Genomic DNA, 27,970 nt, shown 5'->3' on the forward strand with positions numbered 1-27,970 from the left:
GCATGTACAAAAATACCGAGGCCTGGAGATCTGCTCAAGACCAGGCAGCTCCCTGGGAGGGCTGGAGCCAGAGTGGGTGCGGTGGGATGGGCACAGGGGAGTGTAGATGGGACCTCCCCATCTGCACTATGAGGGCCCAGAGAGCGGCTGCTGTCTGTGGTCGGCAACACTCCTAATGCTTGCACATACTGTTCCTTCTGCTGGAATGCCACGCGGCCTCGCCCGAGCTCTCCTCCACCCCGTCCAAACCCAAGCAACACGCAACCTCACTCACAGAGGCTTTCCTCACCACTACCAAGATGTGAGAGCAGGAGCAAAGCCATGCTTGGACCAGCTCAAAACACACGTGCCCAGAAGGCTCACTGGAGAGGCTTCCCTAGGGAGGTGACTCCACAGCTAGGATTCAGAGGCAAGAAAGGGCCTGGAGGGACAAGGGCAGAGGGAGTGAGAAGCTTGAGGTCCAGCCCTGCTCTGCCTCTCTCTGCCCCTCTCTGAGCTTGCTATTCTCCAACAGAGCTAGTCAAGCCCCTGCAGAATTTTTCTGAGTATTAGAGAGACTGGTGGGGGCTCAGCAGGGTGGAGACAAGAGTCTGCAGTGGGGTTCCCAGTGGCTTGCCCCCACAAACCTCCCGGGCACTCATTACAGAGTTTCCTGTTGCAGGTATTCCCCAGGCACCAACCCAAACCTCATCACAGCCCGTTTTACAGATGGGCACACTGAGGGGAGAAGAGGCCTGCCTGGGTCACAGCCAGGAGGAAACAGCGTCCTGGCCCTGGGGTGGGGTGGCCGGGAGGGAAGGTGCCAAGGCTGCACCCCGGGCAGGGCGGGCCCCGTGCCCGCCCGAGTGTGGGAACCATTATCTGGGACCTAGAGAAGAAACAGCGATACCTCTAGGCGCCCACGACTGATTAGTCAAGGCATAGGAGGCTGTAGTAAAGGCCTGGATTTTGAAATTTGACCCTGACAACCGCCACCGCCCTGTGAACTTGTTCACCTGCAGGCTGGAATCCACCTTCTCCAGAGCCTCCCTCCCTCCCGGTAACCCTGCAGCCCGTCTGCACCTAGCGGGGTCCTGGCCCACTTCTCAATCGCGAGACCTCCCTCATCTGTGAAATGGGGTGCTGAGTCTTCCCTTCTTGGGGTGTAATGGGTTGAATTGTGCCCCCAAGTTCGTACGTTGGAGTCCCAACTCCCAGGACCTCAGCACCGGCCTTGTTTGGAGAGCGGCCTGCACAGAGGTGATCCAGTGAAAGGGCGGCCGTGTGGATGGGCCCTGAGCCCATCTGCCTGGTGCCCTCAGGAGCAGGGGAAGCTTGGGCACAGGTCCACAGGGCGGACGCCGTAGGAACGTGCGGACGTCTCCAGGCTAAGGACAGGCGCCTGGAGCAGATTCTCCCGCACGGCCTCAAAAGGAGCCCACCCAGGACTTCCGGCCTCCAGAGCCTGAGACCTTCAGTGTCCGAGGTTCAGCAGCCCCGTCTGTGGTGTCTGTCACGGCAGCCCGAGCTGACTAATACAGGGAAGTTGTTAGGATCATTTAGATGAATGCATATGAAATGCTGAACAAAACGCCTGACAGATGTGGGCTTCCAATAAGCGTGGGTGATTACATTAATATTAAAAAGTCCATCACACCCTCTACAAAACAAAAAACAGCTGCCAAGACCTGGTATTTGGCAGCTGGGAAAAACAGGGCTAATGTTTACCTCTGGGCTCTTAGGGGGGAGGGAGCATTGTGTAGCCCAAATGGCTGGGAACACAGGCAATGGCTGAGGGCCTAGGTGACTGACTTAATCCCTCTGTGCCTCAGTTTCCCCATTGGCCAATAGCATCTTCCCAGGGGGCTGTGAGTATTATGTAAGTCAGGGGTCAGCAAACCCTGGAACGGGCCAGAGAGTAAATATTTTCTTCTTGGAGCATCATACGTATCTGTTGAACTACTCAATTCTGCACGTGCACTTTAAAGCAGCGCTAGACGGTTTGTAAAGGAAAGAACGTGGCTGTATGCCAATAAAACTTTGTTCGTGGACACTGAAAGTTGAATTGTCATGTGCCAATGATCTTTAGACCTTTTTGCACCCATTTAAAAGTGTGTAACCCATTCTTAGCTGTCAGTCTTCACGAAAACAGGCGGCTGACCCGTTTGGCCGGTGGGCCCTGCCCTAAGTGAAGACTACCCCTGGCAGCTGGAGGACACCAGGCAGGCTGCTCCATACCTGTTGGGCTCTGCACAGGACTCAGGCTCCAGAAACTGTTCTGAAATCCACCGGCCGTTTGGGACAGTGGCTGCCTCAGTGACTTTTCCCACACTTTTATGCCTCCAACCAAAGGTTCCTGAGCACTTATTGTGTGCCCATCCCTGTGTGAGCGTATTAGCACATCATATCCCTCTCAAGCCGCACCACAGCTGGGAAATAGGTCCCATGCGTGTAGCTCCCATTTTGCAGATGAGCAAACTGAAGCTTGGAGGTAAGTTACTCAGCACGACCCCGCTTGGCCCTGGTACCATTGTACCCACCTGTGTGAACCCAAGACAGCAGTGCCACAGCAAGGGCTTCGGAGGGAACGGAGGAGGTAGCGAAAGGAGCAGCAGGAACAAGTGACACTCCAGACAAAGGGGGAGGCAGGATGGGGGCAAAGCATTCCCAGCAGAGGGAATGGCTTATGCAAGGGCTGCGAGGTGGGCAGGGATGTGGCACAGTTGGGACAGATGGAAGGTGGGGTTAGTGTCGAGAGATGACACTGAGTCATAAGAAAAATCCACTCCGGAGGAGTCTGCAGGGACAGTGGGAGACACCGAAGGGCTTGAAGCAAGGAAGGGACAGATCTGATTTAGATTTGAAAAGCTCCCTCTGAGGACGTGTAGGCAGTGCTTTCCAATAGAAATCAAATGCCAGCCACATAAGAAGCTTCAAATCTCCTGGTAGTCATGTTATAAAAAGGAAAAAGAAATTGGAGCAATTTATTTTAATAATGTATTTCATTTAACCTAATATATCCAAAATATTATGTCAACGTGTCATGAATAAAAAAATATGGAGAGAGTTTACCTTGTTTTTCTCATACTAGGTCCTTGAAATCATGTGCGCGTTTCATACTTAACAGCACATCTGGATGATCTCGATTTGGACTGGCTGCGCTTAAATGCTCAGAAGACTCACGACGCTAGTGCTGCCGCATTGGACAGCACAGCCGTGGGGGCAGGGAGGCTGGTGGGAGGCCACTGTCCAGGGGAGACTTGTGGCGGGCCCAGGCAGGACACACAGGCTGATCGGAAGGGCCAGCCCCCGATTGCACAGAGGGCAGCGCCAGCACCGGGTCTGGGCTTTGTCGAGTGTACAGTGGACAGGTCGCAGAGCAGCAGAAGTGCCTGAGTCAGTGTCAGCCCAGACAGCTGGTGTCCCCAGCCCACAGGGTCAGCCTCCTGGCCCCTGGCCACCCCCATTCAAGACTAATGTGAGGCTTCCTGTCCCAGCTGGAGGGTGACCCAAGGCCTGACCCTGGTGGCCCTGGCGGATGAGCCGGAAAGGAAGGCCTCCTCCTTGATGTACTCCACAGCAGCTGTCTGGCGGGGGCTTCCCCGGGGGGACTCCCTCGGGAAGCACTTCACACGCTGGTGGGCACTCAGCCAGGGCAGCCCCCAGCAGCTGCAGGAGGTGAGGGCCTTGGGGGGCAGGGAGGGCCAGTACCCAGCACTTGGGGCTCTTGAGGGGCTCCTCACAGCACTTGGATCTAGGGGTGTGCCAGGTTTGCCCCCCAGAGAGCCAGAACTCTTAGGGAGCATGAAGCAGGCTAGCAGGCCAGCTCCCTCTCCAGCCCCAGCCCCTGCTCCAGGACTTGGGGCAATAGAGAATGAGGTCAGGGACCCACCTAGCTGTGTGGTCTGAGTGAGGTGTGTCACCTCCTTAAGCCTCCATTTGCTCCTCTGTGAAACGCGGACATTGGGATACCTCTCTCATCTGTCAGGGTGAGAATTCAGTGAGCTCATGTGTGCACATGGGTCCCCACCGAGAGCAATCTGTAGCCAGGTCATGCAAATTTTGGGCCTGGCTCTTCATTTCTGGGGTGTGACCTCCAATTACCTGAGCTGAACTCTGCCCCAGAGTGAAAACTCTACCTGCTCTGGGAGTTAATCTACTCATGCTCCTTGTACTTGGTGTCCTCCAACTAGCCCACAACACCCAGCCTGGTGGTGTCTACCTCTCTCCTTCCTCCCCCACCTCACAAATATTTATTGAGCACCTATTATGTGCCAGGTGCTATGTTGGGCACTGGGGTTTTAGCTGGGAACAAAAGAGGTAAAGCCTCGCCCTCCCGGAGCTGACAGCTGACAGACAGTCTGGGGCAGATTCTAATCACTTAAGTGGACAGTAAATGCAAAACTGTGACTTTCGGTCCCTTGCAGAGATACCTGGCTGGCATCAGGAGGGCAAATAGCAGAGGGCTTGGGGCCAGGGAAGTGACTGTGAGAACTGGAAGAAGAGTAGAAAGCGGGCGGGATGGGAGGTGCTGGGGAGAGCAGCACGTGCAAAAGTCCTGTGGTGGAGGCTCCACTGCTGGGCTGCTGTGAGCAGACGCTGGGGACGGGGCAGGGGCCTCCTGGGGTAGACTGGGAATTTTGGTCTTCTCAATCAAGAGCAGTGGGAGCCCGGGAAGCAGGCAGTGGTGTAAAAGATCAGCCTGGTGCCTGAGAGGGCTTGGAGGAAGCGAGGGTGAGGCCCTGAGCTTGGGCAGGACCGGCGGGGCAGGAAAGGGGAGAAGTCGGTGGCTGCGTGCAGGGGGCAAGAACTGCAAGGCCCTCTGACAGGTTGGCCATAGGGGCCGGTGTGTGGGGTCTGGGGAGCTTCCTCCCTTCTCGGGGACTTCTCGCACGTGGAGGTCGCTCTCCCGGGTGCTGCTCCTGGCCGCCCGCCGGCCGTGCGCATGCTCAGCCCAGGAGCCCCGCCTGCAGGCGGTGCGTCCTCTGCGCATGTCCAGCCCCGGGAGCCCTCTACGCATGCCCAGCCTGAGGGGCTCTGCGGGCTGGCGGCGCTTAGTCGCCGCGCTCCCGCCGGTCCCGACCCTGCTGCGGAGCGGGAGCCCACTGTACCGGACACCTGAGCACCCGCTCCAGTACCCGCCAACTCAGGAATAAAGGTGACATTGGCCTTTCCATACACCTGTTTTTATCTGCTCATTGACAATTAGAGGAGATGGGGAGGAGGCGTCGTTTGCTGACCGCCCCCGACCTCCCCCCCACCCGCCAGCCCGCAGCACGGGTGGGTAGTGTCGGGGAGGAGCCCAGGTCTAAGTACGGACCTGCGCGGCCATGCGCGGTAGGGGAGCGGGGTGGCGGGATGGGGGTTCCCCTCCAGGACTTGCTCTTCCACCTCCAGTTCCAGAATTCACGCCACACGTTGGGACTTGTGCATTTGATCCCTGATGCCTTCTGGTGTGTCCACACCCGTCCTTCCCCCGCTGTCCTCACCCTCCCAGCCAACCCCTGGGGATTGGGATTTTTGCTTCCAGTTTCAGATATATCAGATTTTATTCCATTTCCATTTCTCTACCCTGAGCTGTCTGTTGCCAGACTGGCCCTTTTGGGAAAGAAAGTGAAGGGAGGTGGATACACCATGCACCCGAGCTTTATATGCTCGACTTGCATAAGCAGCGTTTGATGGGGAGATGGGGGTGGGGCCCAGACCAAGCCTTCAGAGGCTCAGCTGCAGCGGGGCGGTGGGCACGGCTAGAACGGGCTGGAAGTTTAGGGAAGGAGAGGACCTCAAGGGCTTTTCCTCCTATGCCTGCGTGGCCCGAGCCTCATTTTCCCTACTGTAACCAGAACAGCACCCACCTGCCTGCCTGCCTGCCTGCCTGCCTGCCTGCCTGGAGCGGACTCTGCAGAGCCAGACTAGCTCAGCCTTCAAGTTGTGGGTCTTGGTTTCACACGCAGGGGCTCAGTGGCCAAGGACCCAGATGGGCGTGATGGGGCGTGGGAAAGAAGCGAGGGGGGCTGGGGACTGGGGACAGGACAGGCTTCGCATTAGGTCCTTGAGCCTTCACGAGAAGCTCCCCTGCGTGCTCCGTATCAGGTGTTTGGCGAGGGAGACACACCAGATGGGAGCCCTTGCCAGTGGAGCTCACGGGCCGTCACGGGCGTGAACCTGGCTGACGATCATCCAGCACGACCCCAGTTGTAATGGAGGAGAGGACACGGTGCCATGGGAGCGTGGGGCACAGGGGCCACCTTTGCTCAGAGAGGGCCAGAGTGGGAGAAAGCTTCCGCGACACAATAGCAGCTAAGTTGTGTCTGGGAGGATGAGTACGTGCTCATAGGGAAAGGCAAGCGAGGCAGAGGGAACAGCAGGTGCAGAAGTGGGAAGTAACTGGAGTGTAACGGGGGGTGGAGACCAGATTCATTAGACAGGCAGCCTGCCCGCCCTGGGCCCCAAGTCAGATGGGGAAGGGCCCAAATCCTTCTGCAGGTGCCTGATTCTAACACGTGTCCCCAAGGCCTGCTCTCATTCTGCAGGGTGCAAGCTGAGACCAGAGAGGGTGCCCACTCACCCTGCGTTACACAGCAGAGGAAGCTTGGTGAGATGGGAAAAGGCAGCGTTCTGCATCTGGCCTCAAACCACTATGGCTGCAGCGATTAAGGCAACTCCTATGACGGGGCTCCAGCCTGACACCACTCTCAAGTCTCGCCAGCCTTGGCCCTCTAGGGTATCACGTGGTACCACTGGGATGGTGGGGGGGTCTTCTGTGATGCTCCGAGAAATACTTCTAGTTTTTAAATGGAGGGCAGCGCTTAACCCAAGCAACGGTACTCTCAGGCCCAAACACCTGACCTGGTCCTTGGTGGCGTTTCCCGAGGCCCATGGATACTCATGCCTGTTTACTCACCGTAGCTAGAAACCAGCCCCGCTCCCGCGGCTCCCCTGCTGAGGCTGGTCTGGCCTGAGCAGAGGTGAGAATTGGAGGTCAGGAGCACCCTCAGATCTGGGAACAATGGCCAGGTCTGTAATTAATATTTCAGCAACACTGATATCAACACTTTGCATCTCCCAGACTCTTCCTCGTCTGGTTTGTCCACTGTGCTGTTTGTAAGTCATGTGACCTCAGTCACACCTCGATGAGGAGGGAGACACAGCTCGCCGCGCTCTCTCATCCAAGTCCCACCTTCTCTGCTGCTGAATCAGGAGCTTTAAAAGTTTTTTAAATTAAATTTATTGGGGTATCATTGGTTGATAACATAAATTTCCAGTGTACAACTTTATAATATGACATCTGTATACTCTATTGTGTGCTCACCACCCAGATTCTGGTCTCCTTCCGGCACCATATACCATGTTTCCCCAAAAATAAGACCCAGCCAGACAATCAGCTCTAATGCGTCTTTTGGAGCAAAAATTAATATAAGACCAGGTCTTATTTTACTATAAGACCAGGTCTAATATAATGTAATGTAATATAATATAAATAATAACATATATAATATGATACCGGGTCTCATATTAATTTTTGCTCCAAAAGATGCATTAGAGCTGATGGTCCGGCTGGGTCTTATTTTCGGGGAAACGTGGTACTTGACCCCTTTACAAGGTGACCCTACAAAGTGTTTGCTAAAAATAACCCTGTCAAACATTCATAGATGTGGCATGCTATTGTAGACCTTAAATACTTAATAAAAATGAGAGCGTGCCCCAAATAGATTTTCATAGAATATGAATTTTTTTAAAATCTGTTTTTCAGTCTACACAATATCCTGAAAGACCCAGGTGCCTGGGCCTCCACCATGCCTGCTTCGTGTCGCTCTCTCCCACCTCCAACTCAGGGTGGGCTCTGCGGTCAGCCAGGGCTGGGTGCCAGTCCCTGCCCTGCATCTTCAGAGCTGACCAGCTGGGGGCTCCCGCTGCAGTGGAGCCAAGCCGGCCGGGCGGTGTGTCTCCCACCTAACCCTGTGAGCCCCGTATGGGAGTGTGATTTCTCCCATTTTATAGAGGGGGAAACTGAGGCTCAGTGTGGTTCCCCCACCAAGGCCCAGAGCAGTGTCTGAGCAACAGGCTGGCCGACCCCCAGTGTTCCCACCCTCCCCCTGCTCCCTGCCCAGCAAAGCTGAGCTCCCTCCATGCCGTGGACCACGTGGGGCTTTCTGTCGCTGTAGCGTACCTTCCCTACCCAGGGAGGGCTGCAGACCCAGGCCCTCCAGTGGCAAGGCCCCTCAGGAAGGGACCAAAGGGCCTAGGGGCTGTCTAGGGCTGGGGAGTCTTGTTCTCTCTCTCTCTCTCTCTCTCTCTCTCGTTCCTTGTGTGGCCTCAGCCTCCTGAACCATGGGGTCCCTGAGGCCCCTTTGACTGGAAGGTGGGGGCTGTTCTAAGATGGGGAGCCACAGCTGGTCCTCAAGGTGCTGCCAGACCCTGAAGTCTGAACGGAAGCCTACTTCCCAAGGAAGGGGAGATGGGATGGAGGTGGGAGGGGTGGGGGCAGAGGCAGGAGCAGGCATCAGTCCAGGGACAGGAAGCAGCCTCCAGGTCCGTGGCCCGGTTCCACCTCTGACCACACAGGGAACTTGGACCCACGGGATCCTCCCCTCCCCAGCCTCAGCTTCCTCACCGCAAGGTGTAGGATCCCTACCTCCTCACGGCTTGAACAAGATCGCAGGTGGCACAGGGCACTGAGACTCTACACTCTACCAGAAAGGACGCAGATGCGCTCCGATGCAGCAGCTGCCGGCTTCTCAGGTTCATGGCAGCGTCCCACTCACTGGGTGAAGGGCTGCTTCCTGGGGGACTGGGGCAGGTGGCCATTGGTAGGGGCCTCAGTGGTGCTCTCATCCGTAAGTCAGCGGTGATGGGAACATTCATTTATTTGAGTGGCTGGCGTGGCCCAGGGCTCAGAAAACAGTAGCCTTTGCCAAGGTTGGGCCACAGGCGCCAGGATGGTGGCGCCAGGATGCCCGTAGGCACCTGGTTGATGTCCCTGAGATCTGCTGGGTGCAAGGCCCTGTGCCCAGCTCCATGGACCCACCCTCAGGGAGTGCCAGTCTGACAGGAGGGAATGGGACTCGCTATGATGGGGCCTCAGGTGGGTGGGCAGGATTTGCAGGCCCTGCCTGGGCCCTGGGGGCGCTGGAAGGGGCAGAGGCACAGTGTGGCCCAGGGCACGGAGCTGGAAGGGGCAAGGCCACGGAATCTGCCTTGGGGCCTCCAGAGAGAGCCACCCCTGCTGCCACCTTGGTCTTAGGACTCTTGACCTCCAGAAATGTGACAGTAAATGTGTGCTGTTTAAAGCCACTAAGTTTCAGGAGACTGAAAGCTTTCCTGGGCCCCCTGCCCAGCAGCCATCAGGGAGCAGGAGGGGTCAGGCCAATCCGGGACCCCAGTGTCGGTCACTAGAAGCCCTTAGACGGCCCCACCCACAGGCATGGCCCATGGAGATGGGTGGACATGGGCTCAGGCTGGCATAGGGATGGTACCTGCCCCCACCCCACCCGCCGTTGCACTCAGGCCCTTCTGGAGGCAGATTGCCTGTGGCCCCCAGCCCCACATGTGGCCTAGGGTCCCTCCTAGAGTGGCAGGTGAGGGGTGATGTGGAAGTAGCTGGAGCCTGCAGGCCAGTCACTGGGGAACTTGAGGATCCCCCTGGAAACACAGCCGGCAGGGATGGCTAAGCCCAGCGGCTCACACAGAAGTCACTTTCTGGTGTTGCCTCACCTTTCAGGCAGCCCAGCCATTAGCACCGGGCTTGTCCGGAGGCAGTGCTGGGTGCGTCACAAGTAGTACGGACTTGACGGTTACGCAGTCTCTTCAACAGTCCTGTTCAATGTCGTCATCCCTGTTTTCCAGATAAGGAATTTTTTAACAGGCTTTTTTATGGAGGCGAAATTCATGTAACATAAAATTAACCGTGTTAAGGTGAACAGTTCAGTGGCACATGGTAGAGCCACAATGTTGTGCAACAACCACCTCTATCTAGTTCCAGAACATTCCGTCACTTTGAAAGGACACCCGATACGCAGTAAGTGGTCACCCCATCTCCTCTCCAGCCCCTGGAAACCACCAGTCTGCTCTCTGTCCCTGTGGATTTGCCTGTCCTGGACATTTTGCAGAAATAGAACCATACAATACACGGCCCTTTGTGTCTGGCTCCTTTGCTGTAGCCTGAGGTTTTCAAGGTCCGTCCTTGTCGCAGGGTGTCCGCGCCTCCTTCCTTCTTATGGCTGAGTGGTACTCCAGTGTGTGGTTGTCTGTGCATCTGCGGGTGGGTGTTGGAGCTGCTTCTGCCCTGTCGCTGCTGTGAATGGTCGTGTACAGGTCCTGAAGCAGAGAGGAGGGGAACTGCCCGGAGCTCAGGGCTGTTTGGGTGGGACCCTGGGTTTGAACTCCTCTTTGCGGGGTCCGGCTGTGCTCTCTCCCGTACTCCTCGCTGCTCCAGCCTGGCTGGTGCCACAACTGGGGACCATGACCTGGTGTCTTCTGCACCCCCAGGGTGTGTTAGGATGGGCTGGGGAGGGGTGAGCCAGCATGGAGGCTCCTTCACACGGTATGAGCACGTGAGATTGTGCAGGGACCCCCTGCCTGCGGTAGCAGATTCAGTAAGTCCTGCAGAACCCTGGGGTCTCAGAACCCTGGGGTCTGAAGAATCAAACACTGAGCTTCCAAGGTTTCAGGAGATGGAGAGTCCTGAGCTGGGGACGTGCCCCACCCCCGCGCTGCAAGGCCCTGCAACAGCCACCATCACCCGTTTGAGGTGAGGTCTGCTGGCCCCTGCTCCTGCTAACTGTCCACACCCAGCCAACCCCTGCCTCCCTCCTGGCCTCCCAGCCTGCACCCCTGTCCACACCCACAGGCCCTTCTCTACCCCTCCTGCCCCAGCGGCCCCTGCCCACCCCTGCTACCCCCATCCTGTACCCGCCACACTGAAGCAGGCCTGGGGACAGCCAGGAAGGCCTGTAGGGAGGACCCCAAAGGAAAGACCCCGAAGGATGTCAGGGCAGGGAGAGGTGGCAGGTCCCCCCAGGTGTCGACGCCCTGCTCTGTGAAGGGGTGTGTGCTGCTCTGACTGGAAGGCGATTCTGCTTCTGCTCCTCGTGCCCCAACCCTGTCCTCCCACCTCAGCCTGGGAGCAGGGAGTCCTCTGTGGGAAAGGACAAGCTCTGGGCCTAGAAATAGCCAAGTGTGGACAGAAATAACCCTGGCCTCCGAAAAGAACATGGAAAATTAAATAGGGAACATTAGCATTTGCCCGGCACTTTCCACAGCCATTGTCTCGTTGGGAAGGTGGCATTTTTATCCTCAAGTTTTAACCCGGGAACTGAGGCCCAGAGAGGGGAGGTGACCCGCTCAAGGTCCTTGTGCCAGTGAGCCCAGCCTTTGATCCCCGTGCTTCCCAGGACATGGCCTGTACCTCCACATCTCTGAGGCGCTACCTCCACAGTGCCTGCTGCCAGAGATGCCCTCGCTTGCTACTCTGAGAGGCAAACTCCTACGTATCCTTCAAAACCCAGCTAAAAGTCACTTCCCCTGGAAAGCCGTCCCCAATCCTCTGGCAGCCAGTTGAACCCAAGCATGGATCCCTGCCAGGGTCTCACCACACTGGGTTAGAGCCGTGGGCTCACTGAGATGGGATTTTTGCCTCATTCATTGCTGCATCCTCCAATTCTATGCCAAGGAGCGTAGTAGGTGCTCAGGAAGTACTTGTCGAATGATCCATGGACTGTTGTCACTAACACGTGAGTGGTGGTAAGTTGAGTCCCTGCCCCTTCCTCTGCATTTTTATCACAACAACCTGAGAAGTTAGCTTCAGTATGGCTATTTTACTGATGAGCTCAGAGAGGGAACTCACCTGCCCAAGGTCACACAGCAGCTGAGGGCTGGACCTGGGATTTGAACTGAGCCCCACAAACATGGATCTTTCTGAAGAGCTCACTTATGCCTGGCACAAAGCTCAGGTGAGACTCGGTGGGCAATGCTTCTGACCGCCCAGCCTGTCCACTCCCTTCTTCCTTGTCCCTTGGGCTGGCTCTCAGGTGTGGCATCTGAATGCGCTTCCTGATGCTCAGTACCCCCTCTGGGGTCTGACATCATCTGCCGAGGGCTCCTCCCAGGCTTGGGGGACATTTTCTCCCAGGAGCACCACAGCACACATCTCAGCAGGGATCCTGTGAAGTGCTACCTGCAGCCACTCAGGGGGACTCAGGAAAGGGAGACAAGGGCTTGGTGAAGCCAGCCAGAAGTCCACGTTTAGGGGACCTGGATGGCTGTCTTGGGGGGTGGTTCTGGGCTCATCTATGAATCACATTTGCCTCCCTCAGGCTGGTCTCCCGCTTCTTGTCCCCTTTGAGGGGGTCCTTGGCATGCAGAGGCCTGAGGCTACTCCTGTGAGACACTGGGGGGGGGGGGGTGGAGGAGTGGAGAGGCCACAGCAGAGAAGAAGGGAGTGTGTGGAAGGTTCTAGAGCCATCACAGTGAAGAAAGATGTAAGAGGATTTCAAGGTTCTGGTTTAAAAAATTAAGGTTCTGGGGCTCCAATGTTGTTGCCATCTCTGCGGCCACCCCAGTTCAACAAAGGCCTAGTGGCTGGGGAGGAGGAGAGCAGCTTTGGGGACAGGGATGGGCTGCAGTGGGGGATGGGCTGTGGCGGGGGGGTGGGGGGGGACGGGAAGGACACGATAGGCAGCAAGGGAAACAGCATCCCAGAGGGAGAAATGGGGCTGGAAGGTGCCGTGTGGATCCTGGCTTCTGCTCTGGGAAGGGCCCCCTGAGAGGGTCTCAGGGCACAGCCGCCACACTGCTCCCTGGGGCACCTTGACGGGATCTTCCTGGGATGCCCCATGGAGCATGTGGGGGGCGGCCAGCCTCACCTGGCCACTCCAGGGATCCAGGCCGTGGGCTGAGCTGGACGGAGCTGCCCTTGTACCCACCCCACCCAGGACGCCCTCCTCAGGTGAGCCAGGGTGGGAGCTGCCTCGTGGACGGAGGGTGGGCCGATGGAGACATAGGCAGTGTCGGGCCAGGGACTATTAGGAACTGTCTCCCTCTGTCCCTACAGGCAAGGCCTGTCCCCTCTGCCTGGTAGGACAGGCCAGGGGCCACTGGGTGACTCATACCCAGTCCAGCTACTCCGTGGTGTCCATCTGTCCGACTGTCTGTCTCCTGCTTCCTCACCACCTGGTTTGGGTAGGTGCCAGGGCTGCTGTTGGAAATCCAGGGCACTGCTTGTCAGGACATTCCAGCCCTTGGGCGTGTTTCTCTCCTGCTCACAGTGAGCGGCTCAACTCCAGGCTCTGTGACTCAAGGCAGGTGTCCGACCTTCTCTGGGCTCAGGAGGTGGTGAATGAGGTGACGTCAGGCCCAGTCCACAGTCCATGAGGAGGCGCTGGCTCACCCTCCACCCTCCCTTCCTGCTGTGGCCACCTCACCCAGCTCCCCTCTGGCAGGTGGGGAGACCAAGTCCTGGCGTGAGGAGCTGCATTGAAGTCAGCAGAGTGGGAGGGGCCTGCGTCTACCTGACTCAGTGTCACTCTTCTCCCCAGGCAGGCCAGCTCCTCAGCTCCTCCAAGCAGCTTTCCAGAATTGCCAGCTCTAGGGCTGCCCCTCCAAGGGTCAGGGGGCAGAGCTGAACTGGAAGGTCACTGGCTGCCCACCACAGTTTGGCCACCTCTCCCAGGCCAGCAGCGCCACCTCGTGGCTTCAGGCCCCCAGACACCCTGGCCCAACTGGCATTCCCAGATCAGCTTGCTGGAGAGGCTGGGCCAGCCTTGGAGGGGCTTCCCAAGACCACTGGCCGCTCTGAGAATCCAGGAATCCTGCACCCAGGACCGAGTCCAAGATGTACCCCCTAGCACTGTCCCTCGTCGGGTGTGTGCAGGTTTCAGGGGAAGCTCAGAGATGGGGCTTAACCTAGAGGAGTGGGTGACAATGGGGGAGGGTCTCAATCATTGTGACCGTGTGGGGAGGGGGCAGATGTCCTGTGGGGAGAGAGACCCTCAGCTTATCGCTGGCAGAGGGAAGGTAAAGGACGCTGTTGAATGAATGAATGTGCTGGGGCCTTCCTGGGGGCAGCCGTGTCCCTCATTAGCTCAGTTTAATCACTAGAGTGCTGACTGAGCACCATGTGTGTACCCCCCCACACACACAATACACATATATGCACAACAAGATGCACATACGGCGCACACACACACACACACACACACACACACTCGTGTTTCATTCTTACAGCCGGACTTCAAGGTAGGTGTCAATCATCCTCCCTTGACAGAAGAGGAAACCGGGGCTCGGGATGGCACATGTCTCGCTCAGGTGTGGCCAAGGGGGCCTGGTGTGGGTGGGACACGCTGCTGCCCCGGCCTCGGCTCAGTGCCTGCAGCACCCACCCTAGGCTGGGCTGTGACACCCTCTCCGTGAGCCTCTGGCATTAGGGTCCCAGGAGCTGACCCCAGCAGCCCCCCGTGGCTTTGCTCTGGAGAAGACGGGGTGAGGTGGGATGTCAGACCCCTGGACCTCACCCACGTGCACTAGAGCTTGACCCTCAACCCCCCGCAGGCCACTAGGAGGGGGCACCCATGGAAGGGTGGGGTGGAGGACGACCCTCACAGGTCCCAGGACTCCATGAACAGGTCCCCCTCCTCCCCCCTCCTGCATCTGGGGTGCCCTCCTCTTGGCCCTGGGGCCAGGCAGTTCTGGGTGGGGATTACAGCTGTTTTTCAGGCGGCGTTGGGTATCCTTGGCTTGGTCCTACTACATCTCTGAGCCCCAGTTTTCTCCTCTGTGAACTGGGAACATAGACTCCTCTGGCGTGGGGGGCCTGCCCCTTAGGGTGTGAGGACATGGTGATCACTGACCCAGGAGTGTCTTCACACCCTCGAGAGTCCCCCTCACAGCCACGTCCTGGGCTCCCCTGGCCCCTCTGGGGGAGGGCCCAGAGAGCCTGCTGAGGGGACGGGAGGAATGTGAAAAGGCAGGGGGGCCACAAGTGTGGGACATCAGGGTGGGACATCCATCTCTACAAGGCGCCCCCTCAGGCATCAGAGGTCTCCAGGAAGCCGGGGCAGGCGCCACTGTGACATTTCCTGCTATTAATGGAGCTTAATCTAAACAGGCCCTAATATTTACCTCCAGACGCCTCCGGCCTCAGAGGGTGCCAGACAGCGAGAGTGATGGGCCTGTCCAGTCAACACATCCCCACCTCAGCTCTTCCCGGGGCCAAGAACGGTGACCCAGCTGTGTGTGAGGCAGGAACTGGGGGCTAGAGGCCAAGGTTTGAGAGTCTCCTGGATACCCAGTTTCCCCACCTGTGAAATGGGGGTGACAATCCTGACCTCCCAGGCTTATAGGGAGGTGCAGAGAAAGGGACAACTCAGTGGCGCTTTGTAAGCCCACAGGTCACAGTGCTGCAGTCCTCCCTCTCCTTTGCATGTTGGCTAACTGACCCATCCCCTCCCTCTCCCTCCAGGACATACCTTTGGTGATATGACAGGACACTGTGGGCATTCTGGCTGCCCTGCCCACATCCACATCCTCTCCCTGGGCAGGTGGAGTTGGGACCAGGACGGGGTGAGGACCCATCATTCTGCAGGTCTGTGCCCCCAGGGATTGCACCCACACCCAGCCCACAAGGCTGCCACCTACACCCCCTCCACCCTCTGGGAGGCATCAAATCTGCCTATTAGTGGTAGCGAAACTAGGAACCCGCCACCCCCGCCCTTCCTGGGGAGCCCCCGCCTGTCTACAGCACAGTTGAGGGAGGGGGGCACACGGGCCCCCACCTGGCTCAGTGCCCCACGGTGACCCCTGCCCCCAGCTGAGTTGAGGGCACAAAGGGAATAAACAGGTTTAATTTAGGATGAGGACTTCTCCGTTAGACTGTTTACATCAGATATAAATACACAGGCCGTCTCACGTCACTCGGGCTTTTGGAAAATCCGGAGGGAAGGCCATGAGGAGGGGGATGCAGAGACCTCACTCCCTGGCCCCCGTGGGACCCAGGACAGTGCTGGCCTGGCCTCTGGGACTCAGGAGGAGGAAGCAAGCATCTCTGGGAGTGTGGGGGCCCAGTCTCCAGCAGTTGCAAGGTCAATGAGAGGAGTGGAGTGGGGGGCACGGAGGCCCTTCTAGCGAGAGTTCTGCGTAGGTGGCCATCAGCCTGAGTTCTCAGAGGTGTGAGGTCGTCCCCATTTCCCACCCCAGCCCCAGAAGCTTGAATGGTAGAAGGCTCCCCCTGGGCTGGGTGTTCTTGCAGTCTCCAAGGAACCCAGGTTGGATGGTTGGATTGCAGACATGGGGACCAGAGGCACGCAGAGGCAATCCTGGAGTCCAGGTCAGAGGAGGTGATCAGAAGCCAAGCCAGAGCAGTGCTCCCTCCCAGAAAAGGTGGGAGACAGGATGAGCTAGGTGAGAGCCGCTGGCCAGAGGCCCTCTGCCCCGAGGTGAGAACAAAGGGCTCCAAGTGTGGGGATGGGAAACGTGGGCCGGCAGGCGTGAGTTTGAGCTGCTGTGTGTCTTTGTTCTTGGCTTTCTCTTCAGTAGGATGAGGCCATGAGCCCTGCCACCCTCCTGGGGCAGCAGGCAGGGCCTCTGGGACCATTCCTGGAGTGGGGGCTTTGGGAAGGTCTGAGCAGTTTCCGTGGGACAGGCACGGGGGTGCTGAAGGAAGTGGGACTGATTCTGACCCAGCCATTGCCTGGCTGTGGCACCCATACTTGCTGAACATACCCTCCTGCACCGCAGAGGGGTGGGCAGTCACTTTTGTGGGGTGGTTGCACGTTCAGGTGTCACCCCAAATATCCAACTACTGGCTCAGAGCAAGGCAGCCTCTGGGCATCATACAGTAAGTGTGATTCATGGACACCCCGAGTGGGGGTCCTGCACTGAACCCCTCACGTCACTCATGTAACACTGTGTCCCCTGACATTTCCTTTCTGTCCTTGTTCTCTGTTTGTGGGGGAGGGATGAAGGAAGGGGAACAGAGGACGGGGAGGGGAGGTGACCTCTTCAAGTTGACTTTTTACCCTCCTTGGAATCTCCGGTACCTAACACATCTTTGTCTCTTTTTCTGAGGCCCTCTTTCTGGGGACAGAATGGCCCAGGCAAGGAGCTCCTGGTTACCCCTCTGAGTTTTCAATGGACACAATATGTACTCTAGGGATAGCAAATAATCAGCATTCAGACCACCACGGCTCACCTAGAGCCTGTGGCAGACATTGCTAATCAAGCAAAGCACAGTGGCCTTAGAATCTCCCTAGCCATCACCAATTGATCAAGGCGAAACTGATTTGCCACCCAGGCAGAGCTGGCCCTGACCGGGCACGCTCGGCCCAGTCCTGACCGTTGGCCCCCTTGCCAGGTCCTGGCAAGACTACGCCTCAGGCCCGTTAGTCAGGGCCTGTGTGAGGGTGTGAGGGCCGGTGCTAAGGATGTGACAGTGGCCTCCTGCACCCTTGGAGCTCTTGCGCACGCTGACCACATCGCCAATGCCGGGCTCGCACTCTGTTTCATGCCGGCGGAAGAGGCCGCGGACGGTGGCCTGGAAGCCGCTGGTGACGAAGCAGTAGACAATGGGGTCCATGCAGCTGTTAAGGCTACTGAGGGTCACAGCCACGTGATAGGCCACAAGGCTGGAGTGGCGTGGCAGGTCAGGCCACAGCGCCACGGCCACCTGGCGGGCGTGGAAGGGCGTGAAGCAGACGAGGAAGATGACGAGCACGGTGAGCAGCAGCTGCATGGCCCGCAGGCGGCGCTGGCGGCCCTGCTGCAGGCCCGGCCGCGACAGCGCGCACATGATGCGGCCCGTGAACACGCTGATGACGAGCAGTGGCAGCAGGAACTCCAGCACGGTCAATGCGAAGATGCGGCAGCAGGGCCCGCCGCGGGCCGTCACGCCCAGCACGGACAGGGTCACCGCGCCGGCCGCCAGCCACACGAAGGCACATGTGGCTCTGGCGCAGGCGGGCTGGCGCCAGCGGCGGGAGCCCTCGGGCCGCACGATGGCCAGGTAGCGGTCCACGCAGATGCAGGTGAGGAAGAGGACGGAGCAGTGCATGTTGAGGAAGTAGCCGAAGACGTGGGGGAAGGCACAGCGCAGGCAGCCCCGCGTGCCGTAGAAGACCGCGAAGCGCGTGGGCAGGGACAGGCCCACCAGCAGGTCGGTCACCACCAGGTTGATGGTATAGATGACCGACGGCGTCTTGGCCCGGGTGCGGCAGCAGAAGACGTAGAGCGCCAGCCCGTTGAGCACCAGCCCCGCCAGGAAGATCACGCCATGCACGGCCATCAGCGCCAGCCACAGGCCCGGGAAGGTGGCATGTAGCTCCTCGTCCAGCAAGGCGAACAGGTGGAACAGGGCCGTCTCTGGCACGCTGAGGTTGGCCCACGCCGGCACTGCCGCTGTGGTGTTGGAGGCCACACTCGGGGGCCCCGTGGGAGACTCGGAGGGCATGATGGAGGCAGGCGGGCACAAGCCCCGGGCCTAGGAGGAAAGAGAGGGGGTTACCCTGGGGGTATCTGAGTTTTGCCTGCAGGCTGGACCTGGGTGGTCTGCCCACCGAGCGCCTCTGCCTGGCTGGGCCCTGGCACTTGCCATGTCGTGCTTTGGCAGAAGGTGAGGGCTCGAAACATGCTCCTCCCTGTAGCAGGAAAGGAAAACCCTTGCCACCGTGTGGAACCATCACCGGGACTTAGAAGACAAAGGCGATGGGTATGGCCCATGTAAGAGGGGAGGGCCAAGTGTGTGGTGTTTCAGCTCTGAGTCCACTTCCTCCCTTACTCTGTGCAACCTCAGGCAAATCACTTTGCCTCTCTGTGCCTCGTGTCCTAACCTAGGCAGTTGGGACTGAAGAGCTGCGAGGATTCGCTGAGCACAGCAGCACCCAGCACATACATGGTGTCAGACAAACCAGTGTTCTGCTCAGACAGAGCCGGGCCCATGATCACCCTGCCCAGACGCTCACCCCATCCCGCTGACCCCGGGCCTGTGCGTCATGGCTCATGTTCTCCAGGCCACCCCTCTGCTCTTACCTCCTCCAAGGCTGGCACCCTGGATGAGGGTCCTCACAAGGGACTTTTCCCGAGGGGCAGGGATGGGGGCCTGAGAACCAGCCTCCCTGGGCGCCCCAGCTCCCTCCTAGCCCTGAGAGACAAGCAGCCTTATCTTGGAGGCAGGCACAGGGCGGCTTGCGGGGGCCAGAGCCTGGAGCCAGGTCCCAGGGCAGCAGGGCCTGAGTGGGTGTGAGTTAAATAAACGCTGTGCTCCCGGCCCATCCACTCCTGGTGGCCCAGACACTGTGGTGGGGGTGGGTTGGGGGCTGGACGGGGGCTTCCCACTGTTTATGTTCCTGCTGAGCTGTTTAACTTGCTGAGATTTATCCCTTTATTTATAAATGAAGGGTTAAAGGCCCCCAGCCCCACCCCGGCTGGGCTTATCCTCCAAATAAGGACATTTTTGGCTTTTTCAGGAGAAAGGAGAAGGCTTTGGGAAGAAGCAGGGAGGCGGGCCGCAGTGTGGCCTCCCCCACCTGCAGGGGGCAGAGGGAAGACCCTTCCCCCTCCTGGTGATGAGGTCACTGAGGCACGTGCTGTGAACAGGACACTGCCCACTCCCCCGGGCCGCTGCCTGGCCTTTGCAACAGGCTCCCTCTGGCAGCTTCCAGCCTGTGGAGCAGGGACTCTGAGTCCGGCCTGCTGGGGGGGCACCAGCCTGCTGGGGCTCTGGGCACTAGTTGAGGCTCAGGTCCCAACCTGGCTTGGAGGGAGGCGTGGGCAGGTCAGGCAGCTGCCTCCAGGCCTGGGCTCAGAAGGGTCAGCGCCTGCCCGAGGTCACCCAGCTGAGCCTGTGCCTCTGCACCCCTGAGGCCGTGGGTGGGGTCAGGTGCCACCCAGGCCTGTGACCAGCCCCTCCAGGCACCCCCATCACACGCGGCCCAGGTCTTGGCTCACAGGGGCCTCTGGGTGGGCTGCCTTGCACTGGGTATCCCAGCCCCTAACATACAGGGTGGACGGATGCAGCTTAGGAACATCTGGGGCAGGGAGAGGCTCCTTGGGGCAAGAGGGGCCCTGAGGGGAGGTGACGAGGCTGGGCAGGGGGCTGGGAACCTGAGGCTTGGGGAGAGAAGGTCCCAGGAAGGAGAGGGATGCCTCCCAACATGTCCCTTCTCTACTGTGAAAAATCCACGTGTGGCAAAACACAGGAGTCCAGGAGCCAGCCCAGGACACAGTTCATGGCACACAGTTTTTGGACTCCTTTCCACATGCTTTTCAGTTTTCCAATGTGTTTGCACTAGGCCGGCTTCAATGTCACAGAGACAAATAATAATCACAGAAAGTTTCCTTTGGGAGAAAGGCCCAGGATGACGCTGGCTGCAGGGACCCTGCCCTCCCAGAAAACTCCCCAGGGCCAGCCTTGCATGCTGGCCTGCAACTCAGTCACGGTGCTGGGGGTCCAGGCCAGGGCTGCTGGGGGGCGGGGGGTACACAGGATGCTCAGGACACCTCAGAGGTGAAGAGAGAGATGTCAGCCAAGCACATGCTGATTCTCAGCTCTGAGAGTCTGAACCCTGATCCCAAACAAAGCTGAGGCCTGATCTCAGTAACATGATGCACCTTGATACCTGTGAGCCCTGACCCTGGTCACAGGCTGAGCCCCGATCCCAGTGACACAGTGAGCTTAGTTCCCGGTCACACTCTGAACTTGATCCCAGGTCACATTCTAAGCCCTGACCCTGGCCTCAGCCTGGGCCCTTACCTGACTTTCCCCATCTCTTCCCGTTTTCTGCTGAGTACCGGGCTCTGTCTCTGTTACAAGACCACTGCCACCCTCCCGCGTGGTGCCACCCACACCCACCTACCCCCTCATCTCTCACAGTCATTCGTGCTGATTTAATTATTCAGGGACACTTCTCTGGGGCATCTACTCATGGCCCTTCCGTTTTGAAGGATAAGGAGCAGAAATGGTGAGACTGCAGGCCCGTACTTGGCCCAGGGGGCTGGGCCTTTCGGGCAGGCAGGCTGCTGAGAGCCCTGCAAACCCACCCTACTGGGCTCCCCTCTCTGGGGCAGGACGAAGCCAGGTTGGGAGTGTCTGGGCTGAACAGCCCCCCTCCTGCCTACCCCTGCATGGCCTCCGGAAGGTCATTTCTTCTCTGGGCCTCAGTTTCCCCACTGGTCTCCACTGCCTCAGCTCCTTCTCCTCCACACCCCACAGAATGGCCCCCTACGAACCCCTAAATCTGCTTTAGTCAAGAATGTGCCCTTCCGGGAGGCCCTGAGCCCAGGGCAGAGGCCCCCATCACCTTCCACATTCCCAGCGTGTCCCCGGTCCCTCTCCTCCCACTGCCCACACCCCCATGGGAAGGTGGGGCCCAGGGCGGTGTGGGGATGTCACAGGCGGCCATGGCCAGGCTGTGGGTGTTGTGCGGAGGGTTTGAACAATACGAGGAACCAGAGGAAGTGTCACTCTAAGCCTCAGTCTCCCTGCCTGTAAAGTGACGTGATGACGGCGCCTTCTCCCTGCAGTTTCCCAGAGGACTCACAGGGTTGGCTCCTGCGTAGTTGTAATTCCTCCCCAGCCAGTCTCCAAGCCGACTCCATTCACACATGAGGAGACTGAGGCTTTGGGAGGGACAGGCTAGGACTCAAACCCGCATCTGACTTGCCACAGCCCATCTCTTCCCCTATTCTCTGCTGAGTACGGGGCTCTCTGTCTCTGGACCCAGGCCACGGCCAGGCCCTTGGTTCTGAAAGGCAGGTGGGGCACCCAGAGAAGCAGCCCCCTTTGCCGGCAGGACATGGGGGCGCCCACTCTCCACGTGCCTGTCTCCCAATTGGCCTCTAAATACAGCCTGGATGAGGGGCAAAAGGAGAAAAGTTCTCCTCTGTGGGGCCAGCCTGGCGCAGGCCCACCCACCCAGTCTGAGGGGGGAGCCACGGACCTGGCCCTCAGGTGGGCCCCCAGTGGTGAGCAAGCAGATTCCCAGAGACCCGGTTTAAGACTGGCTCTGCCACTCCCTCACCTTGGGACCTTGGCTAGATTGGTGAGCCTTGTTCTTCTCATCTACTAAATGGGGTCACTAGTACCTTCCACAGGCTGAGGCGGGAGGCATGAGCCTGCCCTGGGAGCCAGTCTGAGGGGGGGTGGCATGGCATTGTTCTGGGAGCCAGTTTGAGCCCTGTCCACGCCCCTTCCTGGCAGGTGCCCTGGGTTTGGCCAAAGTGGAGCAGACTCGAGCTGGGGCCAGCTGGCGGTGCCCAGTGGGCAGGAGCCATGCCCTTGTAGTACCTAGTGCAGTGCTGGGAGGCTCGTCACTTCACCAGCCAGGCACTGCCCACTGCCCCAGCCTGCCCCACCTATCCACACTCAGGTACTTCCTTGGGCAGAAAAGAGGGGTGTAGTCTGCTGTCTAGGGGCTCAGGTCAGTGGGGTAGGGAACTGGGTGGAGCCAGAGAGAGTCCTGGCCCCAGCCGGGACTGTCCTGTCCAAAGCCTGGCTCCATCTCAGAACTGTGTGACCTTCAAGTTGCTGAGCCTTGGTTTCCTCACCTGTCAAGTGGGCAGAGCAAGAACCCACCTCTGAGGCTGTATGGATGCTTCCTCCTGAGAGGGTTTCGGTGGGTGGGGGGATTGGAGACAGGGCGAGTATGAACAAAGGAGGAGATTAAGGAAAGGGGTCTCCTTTGGAGGAGGGCAGCAGGACTTCACTGGGCCAGACCTCGTGGAGTGGGTGAGTCCTGGTCCTGGGCGGGGCTGAACAGCTGGTGTGCAGCTGCAGGGGGGGAGGAGGCAGGGGCGCAGGGCTGAGCACCCGTCAGCCCCCATCAGCCAGCTGCCTGCCACTCCCCCACTGGTTTTTAGCTCTGTGGAGGCCTTGCTCTCCTTTCTTTCTTCCCCTCTTGTATCTCAGAGGACATGAAGAGTCTCAGAGCAGCCTGCCCGGGCCTCAGTCTCTCCAGCTGCACAACAAGAAGATGGCTGAGGGCACCTCCAGCTCTGAAGGGCTCTAAGGCCTGAACATTCCCGTACCTTCAGGACCATCCCTGGCAGCGCTGCCTGTGTCTCTGGACCTTCAGGCACAAACCCTTAAGACTGTTCTAGAAGGCTCTTCCAGGGAGCAGAGCAGAGGGATAATGCTGGAATCCTGGGGGCTGCGGGGCTGGGGCAAGAGCCAGGCCCAGTGCTTCTTAGGGTAGGAGGAGGCCATCCCAGACCTCAGGGCAGGACTGCCCAGCCTCCCTCCACCATTTGTGAAATAAAGTCCTGCAGTGGCTTGGCCCAGCTCACTTCGCTAGCCGTGGGCTTGGGCTCCTGCTACCCTGAGCCTCAGGCTCCCCCCACCCCCGCCCGCTCCCCAGACTACAGTGATTGGTCACCAGTGGCTTCATCAGCCAGCAAGGCCAATCTCTACCAGCCTTGGGATTTAGCTGCTCACCTGGTGTGGGAGTGGCCCGAAGTGGAGGGCGGGCGGGGGGGGGAAGGGTGGAGGTTGGATGCTGTTCGCTGTGGCGTGGTGTATGGTGAGGGTGGCCCTGACCCCACCATGTGCAGACCTGGAGCCCCACACATCACAGGCTTTTTGGAGCTTTGCCCACTGTGCTACTGCAGGCGACCAAGAGTCTGCCTTCCCCGTCAGACTGTGAAGCACACAGTGGCAACCGTCTTTCTCTTTGGCTGATGAAGGTGAGTGAGCCCCGTCAAGGCCTGCAGGGTGAGGCCCATTTCTCACCCTGGCATTCAGTGCCCTCCCCACTTGGCCTGGCCCCCTGGGAGCCTGGTGCCTGCCTGGAATTGGCTTCCACCCTCAGCTCCATCCTCACTACCAACCAGTCCTCCCAGCTGGGCAGGGTTGACACCTCCTCTAGGAAGCCCACCCAATCATTTCCCTCCTCTCACCTTTAGTGCTCGTTAACAATATTTGATTCAAGTCTCAGAGCCTTAGTTCCTTCACCTGTGCTGCTGGGAATCATGTTTGTTGAGTGAATAACTGAGCAAACTAGTGAATGAAATCTGGCAGAGTGACTGGAGGTGCTGGGTGGAGTATGTGAGAAATATCAGATGTCCCCACAAAAGGGGCATGGTAATGACAGTAACAGTGCTGGAAGCTCATGGTTGCCCCACCTGAAGAGAAGTCCTGCCTGGGCCCACCTGCCCATTTTTGGGGATAGTTCCGGGCATCCAGGGTGCTCAGTACAGGACGTCTCAGAGCCTTTGTGAAGCTCTCAAACCCAGGAATCTTCCCAAAGGGGAAGAATGAGCATATTTCCCCGTCATTTGACCCTGTCCCCTGCTGGTGCCCCCTCTCTATCCAGCCTTATGGCTACACCAAATTAGGGGGGGTTGTGCCCCGCTGCCTCCACTCACAGCTTGCTGGGTCCCTGCTGCGTGACCAGCAACACAAGGCAAAGACCCCGGAGCACAGGGTGCTGGGACCTGCCCACAGAGACTGAGGGGAAACCTGGGCCATGCTGACCTCACCTCCTTGGCAGGTGGGGGTGTGTCCTGACCTCTCCTTGGCTCCTCTGAGCCCCTCTCCCCCATCTCTGCATGTTCTCTGCGGCTGCCCAGCCAATCCCACAGCCTGGCTGCCTCCTTCCCTGCCACATACAGGACGGCAAGGGAGCCTGGCCTCAGCCATGGGGCAACAGGTGGCTGCCTGGGAGTCTGGCCCAGATCCCATGTGCTGCCTGCAGCTGCCCCCCAGGGCCAGGAGGGGCAGGCATGGAGGACAGGCTCAGCCTTTCCCGGACCACGGGTCCAGGCCCGTGCTGGATGCTGTGCAGTCCTGGGCTCTACAGACGAGGAAGCAGAGGCCCAGAGAGGTGAGTGACATGCCCTGGGTCAGACAGCATGAAATTTGTGGAGCTGGGCATCAAAGCCAGGCCTACCTGTTCCCAGGCCCAGGCAGGGGTGGGTGGGACCAGGCAGGGCGGATGGCCATCTCTAAACCTGGGGTTTGTGCACAAGGTGATTCTAGGGCACAGACTACCTGTGTGTGCTCATGCCCCTGACGGGGTGGCCCTCATGGACTTCAATGGCCAAAACAGCCATTACTGATTGGGTGGCTGGGCTCTTTGAGACCCCCACGAGGGACCAGGCTGGCCCGGGGTCACCCAGCAGGCCCCAGGTGATGCCGGCTGAGATCTAGGTCCCCATCCCTGCCAGGGCTCCCTCCACCCAGCTTGGGGAGGGGAGGCACTCGTGGGCGTGGGTGCAGTGCTCTCAGAGGGTCACCTGGGCTCCGTCACAGCTGACTCTGCCTCACAGTTTACCATCAGATGAAACGCGAGTTTCTCTGGGAGGGGCAGCCCCAGGCATCGCTGTACTTGGGGTTCCTGTGGGTGCTCAGACAACCCTCTGCGCCACCTGGTTCATCCCTCACCTCGTCTTGCCCAGGGCAGCTGCGGAATGCCTCCTCGCTCCACCAGCCCAGCCTCTCCCAGGGCAGCGGACGGGGTCCTGGCTGCACCTGCCTGACCTCTGCCTGGTCCTTCCCCCGACAGGTCCTCAGCCCCGGACGCTCAGTCTTTGCACACGCTGGTCCCTCTGCCTGGCATGCCGTCTCTGCCCGTGTCACCTGCTGAAGACCCTTGAACCCGCAGTCACCACCCCACACACAGTCCTCCCTGAGCTCCTCTGACCTCCTGGTGCCCTGGACACCCTTCCCCTGAGGCAGAGCCGGAACCCCACAATTCATTGTTGTCTCCAAGATGACCTCTCCCAGGGTCTCACTGACCCTTCCCCAGGTCCCCCCAAGTGGGTGTTGCCAGCCCCATTTTGCCAGTGAGGAAACTGAGGTACAGGGAGGTTAAGAGGTGCGTCTGAGTCACCCAGCTGGGTGTGGGAGCTGGGGTTTGAGCTCTGCCTTGTGGACACTCCGGCCTGCACCCTGTGGACCCACCACGGCCTGCAGCACAGAGAAGGGATCAGAAGCCGGGGGCAGCAGCTGGCCCAGGCCTCAGAGCCAGGAAGCCCCTGGAGGGGAGGAGGCCCTGGGCAACCCTCTGGCAAAAGAACTTGGGGGCCGGTGGGCAGGTCCGGCAGCGTGCCGAGTGCTGTGAGTGCAGCCGCCACCCCGGCCATCGCGGCCATCCCTTCCGTTCCCAGTCCTGCCCAAGGCTGCACAGCTGCTGCTTGTCTATCCCACCCCGCACCCTGGCCACAGGCCAGTTCCCAACCCTCCCCCCTGTCCCCCTCGGGACAGTGTTCCTTCTCACAGGGCAGTTACAGCCAGCGAGAGGCAGGCAAGGGCAGTGCCAGCTCCAACGTTCATGTTGCGGGCCGCCCGGAGGGCCCGAGTATCAGTTTCCCCACCCCTAAAAGGGTGGGGGAAGGGCAGAGCTGGAGCACAGGGCCTGAGCTGTGGAATTGGAGGGCTGGCTCTCCACAGGGGGTGTGCCCCCCCACACAGATCCTGTCCCCTAGAGCCCCTCAACTGCCAGCCCTGCCCCAGCCTGGGGGAAGGTGGTGACCGAGGTCCCAGAACTCGTCAGGTACCTCTGGGGTCCCCCATCCTTGACAGGTGGGGAAATCAAGGCCCAGCTTTGGGCACCCAGCGGACGGTCACTGCTAATGCTGAATGAGTGAGTGAATGAATGAATGAATGAATGACATCCAGAGAAGGGGGTTGCGGGTCCAGCAGCACAGGTGGGGCTCTGGGGCAGAGGGGACACCGCACAAGCCCTTGGGAGCTCTCCCTCCCGCTCTCGGCAACCAGCCTGGCCAGCTCTAACTGCCCTTCCCTAGGGGCTCAGTTTTCCTACCTCTACAATGGCTCCCCACTGTGCGGGACCTCAAAGCCCCTTCCACAGTTACCGGCCCCTCTCCCCCTCCCCCTGCCTGCATGGGGAGTGAAGACACCGGCACTGACCAACTAGGGAGGCCAGGCCAGCTCTGGAGGACTCACCTCACCTTCGCCCACCGGTGGCTGGAGACGGAGCCCGCGCTGCCTGAGCCTCCCGGGGCAGCTCTGTGGCTACTCGGTCAGGCCGCCCATAAGCGCCTTCCTGGGGCCTGACGTCAGGCCGGCGCCCGGGTCTCCTTTTGGGCAAAGGCAGCAGAGGTGGGGGCGGGGTGGGGGCGTGGCAGGGGCGTGGCGGCTCATTTTCCTGTACTCCCCTTCCCCACGGCCCCCTGGAAGAGCTTGTGTCCAGGGCCCTAAAGGGAGGAGCTTAGGGGCTGCAGAGTCCACAGCCCCGCCTGGCAGTGGAGGAAACTGAGGCACGGAGGGGTGGGGCCAAAGCTGCACCGCCCAGGAGGGGAAGGAGGAGAGCTGGGAGGGAAGGCGGCTCCAGCCCTGGCTCTCTGTCCCCTCAGTGACCTGTCTGCGGAGGCTGCAGGGGCCCAAGAGAGCACAGCTGGCCCTCACGTGTGTGCTGTGGGAAGTGGGAGCTCACACAGGGGTCCAGTTTTCAGCCTGTGGGACAGATACTTCCGGCTGTCCCTCTGGGCTGCCCCACTCTGGTCTGGGCTCCCGCACTGCTCTGGGGGTTCTGGTCTGGGGTGTGCCCGTGTACGTGGTATCTGGGCCTCCGTTTGTGCCCACTCGTGTGTGTCCCTAGGATGGGTGTGGCTTTGCAGGAGCACATGCAAGCCTGAGTGTGTCTGTGAGGCTAGCACCAGCCTGGGACCATGCCTTACCTGTGAGGGCTAGCAGCTCCGGGGGGACATGTGGGGGTCAGGTAGCTGGGAAAGACCTGGTCCTGACAAGGGCTAGTGGGGTGTACAGGTCAGTGGCCTGATCTAGGAGTGGTGCTGGGAGACATCCCTCCCTCGATAAGCATGCTGATCAGGGTGACCAGGGTGAAGGCTGGTGGCCAGTCCAGGTGGGTTAGGGTTTCAGGTCTCAGTGAAGGTGGCTGGGGTGAGACGGGGTGGGGGCGCAGGGTCAGGCCCTCGGCCCAAGTGCCCTCCCCCCTCGTCTTCTGTCCCTCGGCTTCTGCTCACTCACACATTTAATCCTCCGACATCCTGACCACTGGGGACATAGGCACAGCTGCCCTGCCAA

General features: G+C 59.4%; 1 protein-coding gene and 1 long non-coding RNA gene across 5 annotated transcripts; one reads left to right on the top strand and one right to left on the bottom strand.

The window, feature by feature from the left end:
• The first annotated feature begins 4,995 nt into the window (after positions 1-4,995).
• Positions 4,996-7,359, top strand: LOC117033774 (uncharacterized). 3 transcript variants are annotated; one of them, XR_004424944.1, is made up of 4 exons: positions 4,996-5,137; positions 6,513-6,703; positions 6,814-6,960; positions 7,049-7,359. It is a non-coding gene; the product is annotated as an uncharacterized LOC117033774 (long non-coding RNA). The 3 variants fall into 3 exon arrangements; XR_004424943.1 differs by having other exon boundaries at positions 6,494-6,960; XR_004424942.1 differs by having other exon boundaries at positions 6,513-6,960.
• Positions 7,360-15,878: 8,519 nt separating this feature from the next.
• GPR20 (G protein-coupled receptor 20) lies at positions 15,879-26,974 on the bottom strand. Of its 2 annotated transcripts, none has more exons than XM_033126040.1 (2): positions 26,870-26,974; positions 15,879-18,448 (listed from the first exon to the last, which is right to left on the bottom strand). In XM_033126040.1, exon 2 carries the CDS (start codon positions 18,416-18,418, stop codon positions 17,339-17,341), a length of 1,080 nt encoding a protein of 359 aa, XP_032981931.1. In that variant the 5' UTR covers positions 18,419-18,448; positions 26,870-26,974; the 3' UTR covers positions 15,879-17,338. The 2 variants fall into 2 exon arrangements, with proteins under 2 accessions (XP_032981931.1, XP_032981932.1); XM_033126041.1 differs by having other exon boundaries at positions 26,875-26,902.
• Between the last annotated feature and the right edge of the window lie 996 nt (positions 26,975-27,970).

The sequence above is a fragment of the Rhinolophus ferrumequinum genome, chromosome 14 (genome assembly GCF_004115265.2).
Source record: "Rhinolophus ferrumequinum isolate MPI-CBG mRhiFer1 chromosome 14, mRhiFer1_v1.p, whole genome shotgun sequence".
NCBI lineage: Eukaryota > Metazoa > Chordata > Mammalia > Chiroptera > Rhinolophidae > Rhinolophus > Rhinolophus ferrumequinum.

What these genes read in the sequence shown, in the direction of transcription:
- GPR20 (XM_033126040.1), bottom strand. Translation starts at nt 18,418, where the DNA reads ATGCCCTCCGAGTCTCCCACGGGGCCCCCGAGTGTGGCCTCCAACACC.